This window comes from Rhinatrema bivittatum, chromosome 5 (assembly GCF_901001135.1).
Source record: "Rhinatrema bivittatum chromosome 5, aRhiBiv1.1, whole genome shotgun sequence".
NCBI lineage: Eukaryota > Metazoa > Chordata > Amphibia > Gymnophiona > Rhinatrematidae > Rhinatrema > Rhinatrema bivittatum.
In genome coordinates, this window is record NC_042619.1 from 64,550,598 (window position 1) to 64,565,587 (window position 14,990).

At 41.2% G+C, this 14,990-nt stretch overlaps 1 protein-coding gene across 7 annotated transcripts in view; it reads left to right on the forward strand.

The window, feature by feature from the left end:
* Positions 1–14,990, forward strand: part of YAP1 (Yes associated protein 1) — a 312,565-nt gene that overhangs the window by 281,369 nt on the left and 16,206 nt on the right. For all 7 annotated transcript variants that reach the window (XM_029602407.1, XM_029602409.1, XM_029602408.1 and 4 more), the window contains one exon: positions 11,299–11,429. In XM_029602407.1, the coding sequence (XP_029458267.1) occupies positions 11,299–11,429 (131 nt within the window). The remainder of the gene's footprint in view (positions 1–11,298; positions 11,430–14,990) is intronic.

Here is a 14,990-nt window from a genome sequence, read left to right on the forward strand (position 1 = left end):
ATGATAGCAAAAAAAGCTGGAGACAAACATCTGCTGTGTTGAATGTTTCCTGAAGCCTTTGATTTGTCCTGTAAGTGTATCAAGGTTAGATTGTAAGCACCACAGAAAAGACTACAACATTATGTACATTAATAGTGCTATAAAAACAATTAGTAATAATATAACATTTAGATAGCTTGGCTGTACAAGAAGTAAGTTTGCATCCATTGATTTTCAGGTAGGAAGATAGGAGCCAGCAGCTCAGGGAATGATTATGTTTTCTAGAGTTAGGTTTGCTATTAGATCGTTACCAAAATGCTATTTAATCTGGTTTTCTTGAGAGAATTAAAAAAAAAACAAACAAAAAAACCCTTACTTGTAGAGATTTTTGTTTTCTCGTAAACTCATAAGCTGGCGTAACAATTTGCTTAAACACTAGAAATGTTTATCCTGCTTAATGAGCAATTCTCCAGTTTTCTTTGTCTTGCTGTTACTTCTCTAACCAGCTGTTCTGCAGTTCCACTGTTTGATATACATAATGAGCAGTGCTTCAGCTTTCTCTTTAGGATGCCTGCTGCTCTCTGGAGCACAGTAAAAGGAAAATAGCAGATAAAGATCAACTGGGTCATCCAGTCTGTCCAGTTGTCTTCCTCTCTGGTTTGCTACCACTTTTGGGTAGATGAGAATATAAATTCCTATATTAAAACACTCATGTTCCTCCCATGTCTTTTACCCTATTTCCAACACTGCCATTTAGATCAATGAGCATTGATGTTCGTGCTCATTGATGTTCGTGTTATAACCATGGCTGCACCATGTACATTAGCCCAGCCATCTTAGAAACCTAATGTTGTAACTATAGCTACTCCACACCAGTTACCCTAGACTTCTTGTGAGTCTGTTGTATCCATACCACTGATATTAGGGATTATAACATAACCAACATCTCTCCTACAACTGCTTAAGTAACTTCTTTTCTATGCAGAGTTTCAGATTTTGCCTTACCAACAGCAGGGGAATGTATATGCTCTGAAGATTATCAGAGTAATCAATCTGTCTTCAAACTCTATCATCCAAGAAATCTGTTAGTTTTGAATGGTTACTAATATTATGAAGCTTCATTCCTTTCATCTTATGCTGAGACCTATAGAGGCTAATATTTGAATCAGCTGAACAGGATCCAGATCAAGTAGTTTCCTCCTATTTTATTTACTCTTGCCAACCAGAAAAATTAAAACTAAACTGGATTCAGTATTCTGATGACAAGAGAAAATAAGCAGGATAAAATGAATTTGTTCAATGAGTTGGTTTGATGCATGCCCAGCAGGTTTTCTGTGCCTACAGATAACAGGTGAGTCCCCTAGCCTGAGTGACAGATATTTGCCTGACATGCCCTTCTGGAGGAAGTGGTAAAGACAAAAATGGTAACAAATTGGAAAATGCTTGGGATCAACATGTAGAATCCCTAGTGGCACTGGGATAACCTGCAGCAGGGTATGAGCCCAAAACAGCAGTGAAACAACTGTATTGTGCTTCCAAGAAGGTATTAGGGCAGGGGTAGGCAACTCCAGTCCTACAGTACCACAAACAAGTCTGGTTTTCAGGATAAACAATGAATAGGCATGATATATTTGCATACAGTGCATGTAGATGTCTCTCATACCTATTCATTATGGATATTCTGAAAATCGGACCTCTTTGTGGCACTTCAGGATGGAGTTTCCTACTGCTGCATTAAGATAAATTGCACAGAGCAGCAGTTACAGCGCTGACCTCCTCACTGGGCAGATTAGGAATTACCAATATTATTCCATCAGATGAGGTTCGAGACCTTGGAATTCAGATCGATGAGAACTTCACTGTCGGGCCGATACAGTACAGTGTGCTCTGGTGGAGCGCACTGTTAGCCCGCGTTTGGACGCGCGTTTTCGACACACTAGGTTTACCCCTTATACAGTAAGGGGTAATAGTGCGTCAAAAACGCGTGTCCAACCCTCCCCCCCCCCTGAAACTAATAGCGCCCGCAACATGCAAATGCATGTTGATGGCCCTATTAGTTATTCCCGCGTGATCCAGAAAGCAAAATGTGCAGCGAAGCCGCACATTTTACTTTCAGAAATTAACGCCTGCCCAAAGGTAGGCGTTAATTTCTGCCGGTGCCGGGGAAGTGTACAGAAAAGCAGAAAAAACTGCTTTTCTGTACACCCTCCGACTTAATATCATAGCGATATTAAGTCGGAGGCCCCCAAAAAAAAAAATCTAAAATTTAAAAAAAAAAATTTAAATCAGCCCGCGGGTCGGAAGACGGACACTCAATTATGCCGGCGTCCGTTTTCTGAATCCGTGGCTGTCAGCGGGTTTGAGAACCGACACCGGCAAAATTGAGCATCAGCTGTAAAATTCGCTGATAGCCGCCGCTCCTGTCAAAAAAGAGGCGCTAGGGATGCGCTAGTGTCCCTAGCGCCTCTTTTTACCGCGGGCCCTCATTTGCATACTAAATCGTGCGCACAGGAGAGTGGTCTGGGCGCTCATCGGGAGAGCGGGTGCTCGCCTCGGAGGCCTGTATGAAAAAGCATATAAGCAAATTAATCAAATCAGGATACTCCAAGTTGAGAATTCTACATCGACTAAACTTTCTGTTAACAATACAAGACTTCTGCACTGTCTTACAAACACTTATATTTTCAAACTTAGACAACTGCAACTCCCTTTTACTAGGCCTCCTGCAAGTCTACTAAAACCACTTCAGTTACTTAAAAACGCGTCAGAAAGACTCCTTCTAGGGACAAGAAAATTCACTCATCACCCCTTCTATGATAGCCCTGCACTGGCTTCCTGTACAATCAAGAATTCATTATAAAGTATTGTCCCTAATATTCCTCCTCCTCAACAATATCGATCCATGCCTATTAGGAGTGACATTACAACTCTATATACCACAGAGAGACCTAAGATCACAAAACAAAGGTCTTCTAATGGTACCTTCCACTCGGAACACACACCAAATAAGAGATGGAATGTTTGCAGTAGCAGGCCCCAAGCTGTGGAACTCACTTCCAGAGCCATTGCACTAGATAACAGAAAGAAAAAACTTCAAGCGTGAACTGAAAACATGGCTCTTTAGGAGGGCTTACAATTTAACGTAAACCATTATAATGCTGATAACTGCATTGTCAGTACATGAGATAATGCTAGTCGAACAAACAATATATAATGAATGACACAAAGGTATTACTAGTATGATTAGAATCTATTTTCACTGTTATGTAGACCTAGAAAGAATTAATATGGTCTAAAATATATAGGAACTACTATGATATCCTTGAAGATGTATAATTATGAACTAGAATATGTATTCTCTATGGTGGTGAATTAGAAGAGTGAACATGAACACAAAGCATATGACCATTGACCATGAATATGAATACTAATACTGTAAACCATTGTGATCTTCTTTTGGAACGATGGTATTTAAAACGCCTAAATAAATAATAAAATTAGGAGAGCCATATTGGGTCTTTATTTGCTGTCATTTACTATGTTACCTACAGCCAGTGCTTCCAGGACACAGTAGTGTCAACAAGGCTGGTTCGGAATTTCTAGCAAGTAAAGCAAAGCAAAAATTACATTCCTTGCTTTTAGCAACTAGAGAATTACCTTACTTTTCTATCTGCTGCTTGCCTATAGAATAGAGCTTTCCAAACTAGTCCTAGGAACCCCACAGTTGAACATGTTTTCAGGATAACCACACTGAACATGCAGTTACAACTTTGCACATCTTGCTGGATAAACTGGATGGACTGCTTTGGTCTTTATCTGCTGTCATTTACTGTGTTATGAGATAAATTAGCATATGCTTGATGTCCAACACATGCAGATCAATCGTGCATAGTCGTGTGTATCCTGAAAACCTGACTTTGCTGTGGGGTCCCCGGGACAGGTTTGGGAAGTCCTGCTATCGAAGGTGCATTGAACTGTCTAACCTTGCCTAAACCCCAGCATTAAGAAGCTATGCTAACAGAATTTAAAGAATTAAAGGCCATGTTCAGTTTGTCCTTTAAGTAGGTACTTTTTGTGAAAAATTATTAATCCTAGCAGAAAGAATAATTGCTGTTGTAGAAATGTAGGAATGCATCATCTTTGCCCCTCTAGTCTTGTACCCTCATTTAGGAACAAGTAGTTCATGTGACAAAAGGTAACAAAAAAAACTCACTAGAAAACATTTTTAAATTGGAACCACAATTTCTCTTCATATGGTAGGTTCATAGTAGTCAGATTTACTATTCAGAGTATGATTCTCCTAACTGGCATTCACTAAATGTAGAAAAAATACATTTTAACCTGCTGGAGCACTGTGTGAAGAAGAATGAAGACACAAATGTCATTATTTGATAATTTGCTTGTTTCACAACAGCCTATACAATTTTTTTCTTTGGCCTTTCCTTCTGTTCTGCATTCATTTTTTTGTTACTTGGGCAGTATCTAGGGCTGAAGTAAAGGTGCCTGTGGTTTTAGTATTGGGGGGAAAAGGTCCTTTAATTTTCTCTTAGCTGTTTGACAAGATGCCTGCTTCTGGCAGTGTTGGTTTTCCGATGTTGCAATAGTTATCTCAGCAAAAAGAGGAATTTGGCAAATAGTTGTCACCAGTAAGTAATTATTGCTTTGAACACAGGTCATGATAGTGATAGGGTGATTTGGATGAAATGAGTCTTGAGTTATGTCTTCTGAATCGACATTCAGTTGTTAATGGGAGACATATGAAGAGGGGCAGATGGAAGTGGGTCACTGAGATCCTAAAAATCTTTTATTGGTTCTCAGTTTTAACTAAAGCAGAAAGATGGAAGCAGCAGTTCAAACTAGGTTCCTCAAAATATTAACTTGTTTGACACAATCATTTTCTATTTGGGTCATATTCTCATGGGATTGCGTTCTTTTTTTAATGTAAATATTTTTTTATGATTTTTTAAACCTATTATTGTAGCCGTACCTTTTTTTTTTTTTTTTTTAAGTTTTTCTTAAAACATCTCTCTAGCTGTTTGTGCTCTCTTCATACGTTTTTGCATAGTGTCTAGGTAAGGTACAGCTTAACACAGATTTGTGACCTGCTGTGGGGAAAAATACAGTATAAAATGTAAATAAGTGATGAGAGTAGTTGAAAGGATCATTTTAGAAAATTGCATACTTATCTCTTTAGAAACAACATTTATATAAGACAAAATGACCCCCTCTTCCCCCTTTTTTTTAATCTGTTACTATCTGGTATTACGTTAATGATAAGGTAAGAGTGCCTGATGAGATTTGTGAGGAACAAAGAATAGACAGTATTTAGAATAAGAAACAAATGAGATGGAGAACAAGGGGAAAAAAATCATTGCGAGCCAGAAGCTCTTAGATTTGCAGTAGTAGTATAGCATGTTAACAATCTTAATGTAACTGAATTTCCTATATTGAAAATTGTATTTATAAAATGATTTTTGTGCATTTGAGTACTTGGAAGAATGTCATAAATACACTGATAGATAAATTTTATATAGCTATATACAATTTTTAATTGTATATTGTATATATATTGTATATATATTGTATATATATATATTGTATATTGTATATATAGCTATATACAATTATCTATCAGTGTATTTATGACATTCTTCCAAGTACTCAAATGCACAAAAATCATTTTATAAATACAATTTTCAATATAGGAAATATACAAGCAAAGGCAAAATCCTCTTAAAATTGGTAGATGTACATACATTTTACCTTGTGTTTGCCCATGACCTCAGCACTGCTCTGTTACACAGCAGTATAATACAGCTGTGGCACACTAAATTTCAAGATTCAGGAATGTTGCATATTTAAAAAGGTTCCCATAGTCTGTTGCTGTATAAATTCTTAAGATTGTGTTGTATCATCGTTGCTGTTTTACTAACAGTTGCACACTTCTTAAAAAGCTTATGTAGTGCCAGAAGCATCTAAGGGAGGCAAACTGGATAAATTATACTGCTGACCTCATATTTAATGTCACGTCTTTTGCCAGGAAGCTGATGGATGATCATTTTGTCTTGTACATAATGTCCAAATTTAGAAAACTGCACTAAAAATGTTTTTAGCTTATTCCCAAAGGTAGTTGGAAAAGTTTGACATACTTTTGCAAACACAGTAATCAGCTCAAAAGGTTTAGGCCAGAATGTTGTCAAGTTTGTGTTTTTATATCTGGAAAGTCATACAGTCACTTTTATGATCGTAATTTTTAAAAGTTTTCAAGCCAAATCGTTTTCACAATTAAAAATAATGAATCTATCCTTCAGTGTAGCTCTGTAGCATAGTAATTTGTTTTTTAAAACTTCAAAATAAATTCTACATGGATTATGCCCAACAGTGAATGTGCTATACTGTAAATTATGCTTAATTTTGAGCAGCTATTGAGAATACCACTCACAAAATGGGAGTGATTTATTTTTACCTGTGATTGCAGCTGCCTCTGCCCCACTGTGTCTCCATTGACCATCTGATTATACCACACCTACTGCTTAGCACTGAGGCCAAAAAGTTCCACTTTGATCTTGTCAGACCATAAAACCTCCCTCATGTATGCAGTGTCCCCTAAGTGTTTCTTTGTAAATGTTATGCAGCACATCATATGGCCTTTCTTCAGCAGTGGCTTACTTCTTATCACTCTGAAATATAGAAAAAAAAATTACTTATTGTAGAATTTTTATTTATTTATTTTTTTGGTGAAGGATTATGTTAAATTTACTATAATGGTTCACCATAAGGCAGTGTATCAATCTGTCTTCCTTACCCATTCCCATCTATCTCACTCAAACCCTCCAGCCTGCTCCCACCTTTCATTCTCTATCTCCCAGTCTAGCTTCACTAGTATGAGCACCTCCATCCCATCGCCGTCAGACTCAATCCATATGTCAGTCTCTCTAAATGCCCCCTAGTCTGTCTTAACTAGTCTGGTATGCCCCTCTCACTGCCATCAACAGCCCATTCTCCATTGCATCTCCTCTTGTCTAGGCCCTTCAGTCTTTCTCTCCTCTAATGCCAACAAGCTCATTTCAGCACTCTTTAAACCTGCCTCTTCAGTTGCTCACATTCACCCTTTCTGATGCCCCATCCAGTGCATTTATATGTTCTGCTCCTCCCCAGATTGACTCCCTCCCCAGCCTTCCCAATGCACTCACCTACCTCCCAGCCCCTTAGCCAGCAGGAGCGGAGAGCAACATGCCTATCATTGGACTACTGATGGACAAAGGGTTGGAATGCAGAAAACACAGGATCCATATGACCTACAATGTTTTCAAAGCGGCATAGAGAGTCTCTGCCCTAGGGATCAGGGCACACAGACTCTACAGGCTGCGAACCTAGGGTTTCCGTTTGGGACTGCCATGCACTAGAGAGAATCTCTTTGGAGATAGAATCAGTGATGGGTGGGACAGATCCGAGATCATTGTACAGTGTTCCAGCAGCTCTCCACAGCTACTCCAGACTCAGCCGCCTCCTTGAATAGGTACCAGAGGTCAGGGCAGAGGAGACATTACTTCCACCCAGGAGGCATTACCCTCTGTTCTGATTGCAGCAGGCCCACCTGGGATGGGATTTTGACTAGACCACAGAGAGCATAGCCAGATCTCAATACCTATGCCAGAGGACCTTCTGGTTGAGGGAAGGCTATGGTTTTATGTAAACCGGTGGCCCAGTATAACCTCAGACATGGGTCTTCAGTATCATCCAGAAGAGATGCAAATTGAACCTATTGGCTCTCCTGCCAAATTGGCCCCCAGACCCATCTGGAAGTGCTTCAAATGGAGCTGTTCTCCCTCTTAATGGCCAAAGCGAATCTGTCCCATCCTAGACCTAAGGGCCTTGAACAAATTCATCAAAATAGAAAGATTCAAGATGGTTTCTCTGGGCACCTTAATCCATTTTCTCAGCTGCCTTGATCTCAGGAATTCTTAAATTTCCATAGAGATTTTTCCCAGTCACCAGAAATATCTCCTGTTAGTACTAGAAAACCACCACCTCCAGAATCACATTCTACCCTTTGGATTAGTATCTGCCCCATGTATCTTCATAAAATGCCTAATTGTGGTAGTGGCGGCACACTTAAGCAAACTGGGGGCACATGTGTTTCTTTATCTGGTCAATTGGCTGGTCAAGAGTATGTCTCAAGCCAGAGCTGAGGAATTGATGAGCATGACCATCTGGGTGTTGGAGTTACTAGTGTTCATCATAAATTACCTCAAGTCTCACTTCAGCCCATTACCTCAATTGGAGTTTATCAGAGCCCTGCTAGACACAATTTAGGAAAAAGCCTTCCTTCTACAGCAAAGAGCCACTGCTTTGTTGGCTGCAGTGGAAGAAGTCCAGCTGAATCAGCAGACCTCAGAGTGGCACATGTTGACACTGTTGGACCTCATGGCTTCTAACCGTGCATGTGACTCCCATGCCACATCTGTACATGAGGAGGTCTCAGTGGCTACAGCCCAGGGAAGCTACCTGGAACAGCATCTTGATAACTTGGTCTCTCAGGGACTCTTTCCTGGTGGCAGAACAATTCCAATCTGGTCAAGGGAATCCCTTTACAAATTTCTCCAATCCAAATTGTCCTTGCAACAGATGCGTCCTGCCAGGGTCGAGGAGCTCGTGTAGATGGACTGTGCACCCCAGGGCTCTTGGTTTGCTCAGGAAAAGCTGCATCAGACAAACTTCCTGGAGCTCTGGGCAATTTGGTATGTTCTGTGGACTTTCAGAGATCAGGTGACCAACAGTTATTCTTATCCAGATGGATAGTCAAGTGGCAATGTATTAAATCAGCAAGCAGGGAGGGACAGGCTCATTCCTTCTTTATCAGGAGGCTGTCCATCTGTGGGGCTGGGCCATATCTCACAGGCTGATTTTCGAGCTACTTACCTGGTCAATGTGGAGAACATGTTAACTGACAGACTGAGTTAATCCTTACCACATGAGTGCTCCCTGAATCAGGAAGTAGTGAAGCAGATCTTCTGTATCTGGGGAACTCCAGTGGTGGGTCTATTCACTTCTCCTTGGAACAGCAAGGTCCCGATCTTATCTTCCAGATAGAAGGCGTGCAGCTGCTTTTACCTTGTATTTTGGCAGGGGGCCTTCTGTATGCATATCCTCTAATTTCGCTAGTGGTGAAGGTTTTGTTGAAGCTCAAAGAAGACAAAGGGGTCATGATTCTCATAGCTCCATTTTTTCTGAGACAGATCTGGTTCCTGCTCCTACAGTAGATGTACATCCAGAAACCGATCAGGCTGGGAGTTTCCCCAGATCTCATCTTGCAGAATCAAGGCGCAGGCTGTGCCATCCCAACCTCAAATCCTATTGCTCATTGCTTGAATGTTGAGAGGTTGATTCTGCAACCTCTTGACTTCTCTAGGGATCTCTTATTCTTTTGGCTTCAGGGAAGGCTTCCACTAGGAAGTCCTTTGGACTGAAGTGGAGGAGGTTTGCCGTATGTTGTGAGCAACAGGCCCTAGAGCAGGGGTGGGCAATTCCAGTCCTCGAGGGCCACAAACCTGTCGAGGTTTTAGGATATCCTAATGAATATGCATGACATAGATTTGCATACAACTGAGGCAGAGTGCATGCAAATCTCTCGCATGCATATTCATTAGGGATATCCTGAAAACCAGACTGGTTTGTGGCCCTCGAGGACCGGAACTGCCCACCCCTGCCCTAGAGCCTTTCTCCTGCTTCACAGAAAAACTACTTGACTACCTTCTACATTTATCTGATGCTGGCTTCAAGGCCAACTCAGTAAGGGGCCACCTTAGTGCAATTGGTGCATATCATCACCATGTAGAAGGTAAGCCTATCTCTGTACAGCCTTTAGTTGTACGTTTCTTGAGGGCTCTGCTTCATTTGAAATCTCCCATCAGACCTCCCACTGTGTCATGGGACCTCAACATGGTTTTGATCAAGATGATGAAAGCTCCTTTGACTTACTGCACTCCTGTGAACTAAAGTACCTGATCTGAAAGATTTTTGTTTTTGGTGGCGATCACTTTGGCACACATGGTCAGTGAGATTCAGGCTGTAGTAACTTATCCATCTTATACAATTTTTCCTTGATAGGATGGTCTGGCACACTCATCTTAAATTCTTATCTAAGGTGGCATTTGAATTCCATCTTAAGCAGTCTATTGCCCTTCCAACATTTTTTTCCAGGTCGCATGTTCACCAAAGTGAATAAGCGCTGCACAATTAAGACAGCAAGAGAGCCTTGACCTTGTACCCGGAGTAGACTGAAGCCCATAGGAAATCCACCCAACTTTTTTTCTTTTGACGCAAAGAAACTGGGGTCACCATTGTCAGATGTTCTAATTAGCTGGTGGATTGCATCTCCTGTTATGCTCAGGCGGGATTGAATCTGATGGGCCATGGCAAGGCTCATTCTGTTGAAGCCAGTGCAGCATTGATGGCTCACTTGCAATCAGTCCCCATGGAGGGGCCTGTTTTTGTTGCCGGTTGCCCTTTATGGGTTAATGATAAACAGAAAAAGGCTTGCCACACACAAAAAAAAAAAAAAGTTCATACCCATTAGCACAAGTATTGCCTTTTTTCAGTTGGGGGTCAGCCTGTAGCTAGGGATTACCGATGTGTGAGGACTGCCAGGATGTCTTTGGAGAAAGTGTTCATCATCTGTAACAGGTATTCCCTGAGGACAGCAGATATCAGTCCTCACGAAACCCAGCCAGCTCCCCATGGAGTTGGTTTCTTTACTTTCCTTTTTACTTAACACAAGATTGAAGAGACCACACATTGAAGGGAATGGTATGGTAGCATGACATGGGCATGCTCAGTGAAGCTCAGTCAAAGTTCTAAAAACTCTGACAATTTTATCTGTGCTGGATTCCTTCAGAGGATGTCATCCATGTGTGAAGATTGACGTCCTGCTAGCCTCTGAGAACACCTGTGTCAAGTAAGCAACTCTGTTTTCCCATTGTTCCAACTGCTGATCTTCTCACAGGTAGAACAAGAAAGCTTACAAGACGTTCTAGTTGTGCCCATTGGCTCCATCCCATCATAAAAAGTATTGCGTTAAAACGATTTTTTCTAATTCATGTTGAGGTTGGGGTGCGGGTTCTCGTAGAAAATTGAGACTGCTTTAGGAAACCCCCTACTCCTACTTTGACAATCACTGCTCTAGGTGTACATTAGCAATTCAGAAGCGGACACAAAAACAGCCAAAAATATACATAAACACACGCATGGTTTTATTTGAATGATGATTTGGAGATGGTAGTGTGAGTTAACTAATATAGATTGTTTTTTTCTTTATAGGAATTAGTTCTCCGTAGTCAGCTTCCAACTATGGAACAAGATGGCGGGTCTCAGAATCAAGTTTCTTCTCCTGGAATGTCTCAAGAGCTGAGAACAATGACAACCAATAGCTCTGATCCCTTTCTTAACAGGTTTGTAGTAATAAACGTTGACATATTATTTTTAGCAAAATACCATAATAATTTTATTCTGGTTGTGTAAGTAATAGTGTTTTGGGGCATTGTTCTTTGCCAGAACAGCTGTAAAGTAATCCCTCCTTAAATGGCAAGATCAGTTAAAATTGAGGATTAAAATCTGTCTCCTGTGGGAGGAAGTAAACTGTTCAGGCTTGTTGGATGAATTCATAGCATGTTTGCTTATGCACAGTCTGTTGACTAACAAGCCTTTACAATCACTGATTCATATAAGGACCTGTGAATGTCTTGTGAGATCAAACAAATTGAATCTCAAACCCATATCTTAACTTGCCTGCACATGGAATCTTTTCATAGCTTTTTTTTCTTTTTGTCATAGGAGAGGCTAGTACTGCAAACAGTTTTTTGTTGTTTTTTTTAAGTGCTAGAATATTGTTTCACATTAAATCAGCATTTCAAGCATTACCAGTTGAAGAGCTATGTTAAAAGACAGAGATAAAAGCCTATAGTGCTTGAGGTTGAAGTACTGTACAAGGGCAAAAACTGTATTTTGTTTAACATGCTACTCAGAACTGCCAATTTGCTGACTTGTGTTCCAACCTGTAGCAGCATGAGTTGGTCTTAGCCTAACAGAGGATAGCTAGGACTGAATCAAATAAACTACAATTGTTCCAGTTCAAAGATAGTTTTCAAAAGTGATGGACTAGGCTCTAAACACGACTCTGCTTGGCAATATAACCAGTATTTGACCTTGACAGTTTCTCAGCAAAAAGATCCAGTTTTCAGAATATCCAGGATGAATATTCATCAGATGTAGTTGCATACATATGCTGAATAAGGCCAATTTGCATTGCACGATTAACCTGCATATCAGACTTGTTTGTGGAACTCAAATTCCAGATTTCAGAACCTACATCAAAAACCCCTACCCTCTGATTCTGTAAGAAGGAGTAGTGCTGTTCTTATATCAATAATGATGGGAATATTAGAAATCACATGCAAATCATAGATATACTGCTGTCATGCTTTACTCACTTCACTGACACATTCTTATTACTGTAATAGTATTTCTTCTTATATTGTGTGTATCAGTTCAATGTATCTTGATGCTATGTAAAAGAAGCATCCCTAAGATAATGCTCTCAGTGACACTTGCAGTACCCCAGAATATCTCCCTAGATGAAGAATTTAGTAAGTTGTGTGCTATGAGTGATCGTATATTAGAAGTTCCTTAGCTTATTTCCCACTGTTCCTGGGCCTCAAGGAGGAACTGAAATAGTTAAAATTGAAATTGATTAAAAGAATCCCTTCAATAGTGAATGCAAGAGGACAATATTGATGATTTAAAGTTGCAATTGAGGCCTAAGAAACAGAATTGTTTTTTACAAGATAAGGATAGACAAATGTTTCATTGCTTCCCTTCGGGTCTATCCTGTAAAGTGCGGCCGCGTTTACCCTGCTCCTAAGCCGCTTTTTACTCACTTTCCGGCCGCGTTAGCCCTTCCTGCGATCCCGAATCCCCTTTAACCTACTCCTACCGCGTCCTAAATTCCCCGGGCAACCTCTTCCACACGCGGCATGCATATTGCATGCAAACGAGCGAATTAGCTATTCCCTAGCATCCCGTAACCCGCGCCCCGACTATCGCTAGTTTTCCCTGCCGTTTTGTCGCGCGTTTAACCTGCAAACTTACCGCCTACCCTGACCCCTGCGGTAGAGGCAGGGGTAAGGGTAGGTGGCAAGCTTTCCCCCAGCCCCCACTCACCTGCCCCGGCCGCGATCATGGGTGCCGGTCTCCGTGGCAGCCCCAGTCCTCTCCCCTGCTCCCAAAGCCAAAAAAAAAAGCGAAAAAAACGTTGCAGCCCCCCTCCGATGTCCGGACTGGGGCTGCCACGGAGACTGCAACGGCGAAGAAAAAAAAACCAAAAGCAATTTTGGTTTTTTTTTTTGCTTCGCCGCTGTGTCTCTCCTCCTCCCGGAGCAGGGCGCGAAAAGCAGTCTTGCTCCGGGAGAAGGAGAAGAGACACAGCGGCGAAGCAAAAAAAAAAAACCAAAAGCAATTTTGGTTTTTTTTTTTTTCAAAAAGCGACAATTTTGGTTTTTTTCCAAAAGCGACTTACTTTTGGGATCTGTCAAGTTCATACCCATTAGCACAAGTATTGCCTTTTTTCAGTTGGGGTCAGCCTGTAGCTAGGGATTACCGATGTGTGAGGACTGCCATCCTGTTTGTCTTTGCAGCTTTCCCCCTGCACGGGGGAAAGCTACAATTGGCCGCTGAAGACGTGACGTCACGACGTTTGGCGTCACGGGATGTGACGCCACATCTTGAGCGGCCAATTGTACGCTTCCCCCCGTGCAGGCGGCCATCTTTCTTCGTCGGGAGGAGCTATGATCGTGTTCCTGCTGATGGCTTCAAAAAAGTAAGTTCTGCAGGCGTCCAAAAGCGACTTACTTTTGGGATCTTGACAGATCCCAAAAGTAAGTCACTTTTGGAAAAAAACCAAAATTGTCGCTTTTTGAAAAAAAAAACCAAAATTGCTTTTGGTTTTTTTTTTTGCTTCGCCGCTGTGTCTCTTCTCCTTCTCCCAGAGCAAGGCTGCTTTTCGCGCCCTGCTCCGGGAGGAGGGAAGAGTGAAGCGGTGAAGCGACTTACTTTTTGCTTTTGGTTTTTTCGCTTTTTTTTTGCTTCGCCGCTGTCATCTCTTCTCCCCTCCTCCCTGGTATCTGTCATTTCAAATGACATTTGAAATGACAGATACCAGCATGGCGTGAAGCCTTAGGCCCGCGCACCCAGGATACTGTATAGGCGCTCTATCCAGTAAAATGGGTTGCGCGGGCCTAAGGCATTACGGACGCGGTTTACATTTAAATAAAATTAGTGTTCAGGATCGAGCGGTAGGTGAGCTGCACTGTGCGTGCGGCAACCGCGGGTGCCGTAGGCACTAACGCAGCTCTTCCTACTGCTCGGTACTGGATAGACCTGCTTGTGATTAAAAAGGTAATCTCCCTTAGGATTTTCTCAAGGAAATTAGTTTCACAGAGTAGTTAGAAATGCAGATGCCTTCACCCTTTCAACTTCAAACAAAAGGTGGTTATCTCAACATTTTATCTTGGTAAATAAATGTATTTAAGCATGGTATATCCTATGTATAGACAAGTCAGTCTCTCAAACTTAGGAGCTGACTTCCTTATGCGCATTAGAAATAAAAGCTTTTGATCATGAGGAATACACTGTCTATGTTGTCGTCTGTGTCCTTGGTAAATCTTTCATTGCAGATAGTGCATTTTGTTGTACTTAGGGGGAGAGGAATAATTTTTAGAAAAATTGAGCATCAGCCCAAATATTTAGAAGCCAAGGTTAAAAAAAACAACTCTCTACTTATAATTTTTATTTTTAATTAGTATTTTCTTGACTCATTTTGCATGGGCTTTGTGTGTGCATATTGATTTGTCCTTTTTAAGAGGTTAGATATAAGGCAAAATATTTTTCCCACTTCCCCTTCTATCCCCTCCCACTTCTTCTCATCTGGGCATATCTTCCGACCAACCTGCAGCAGC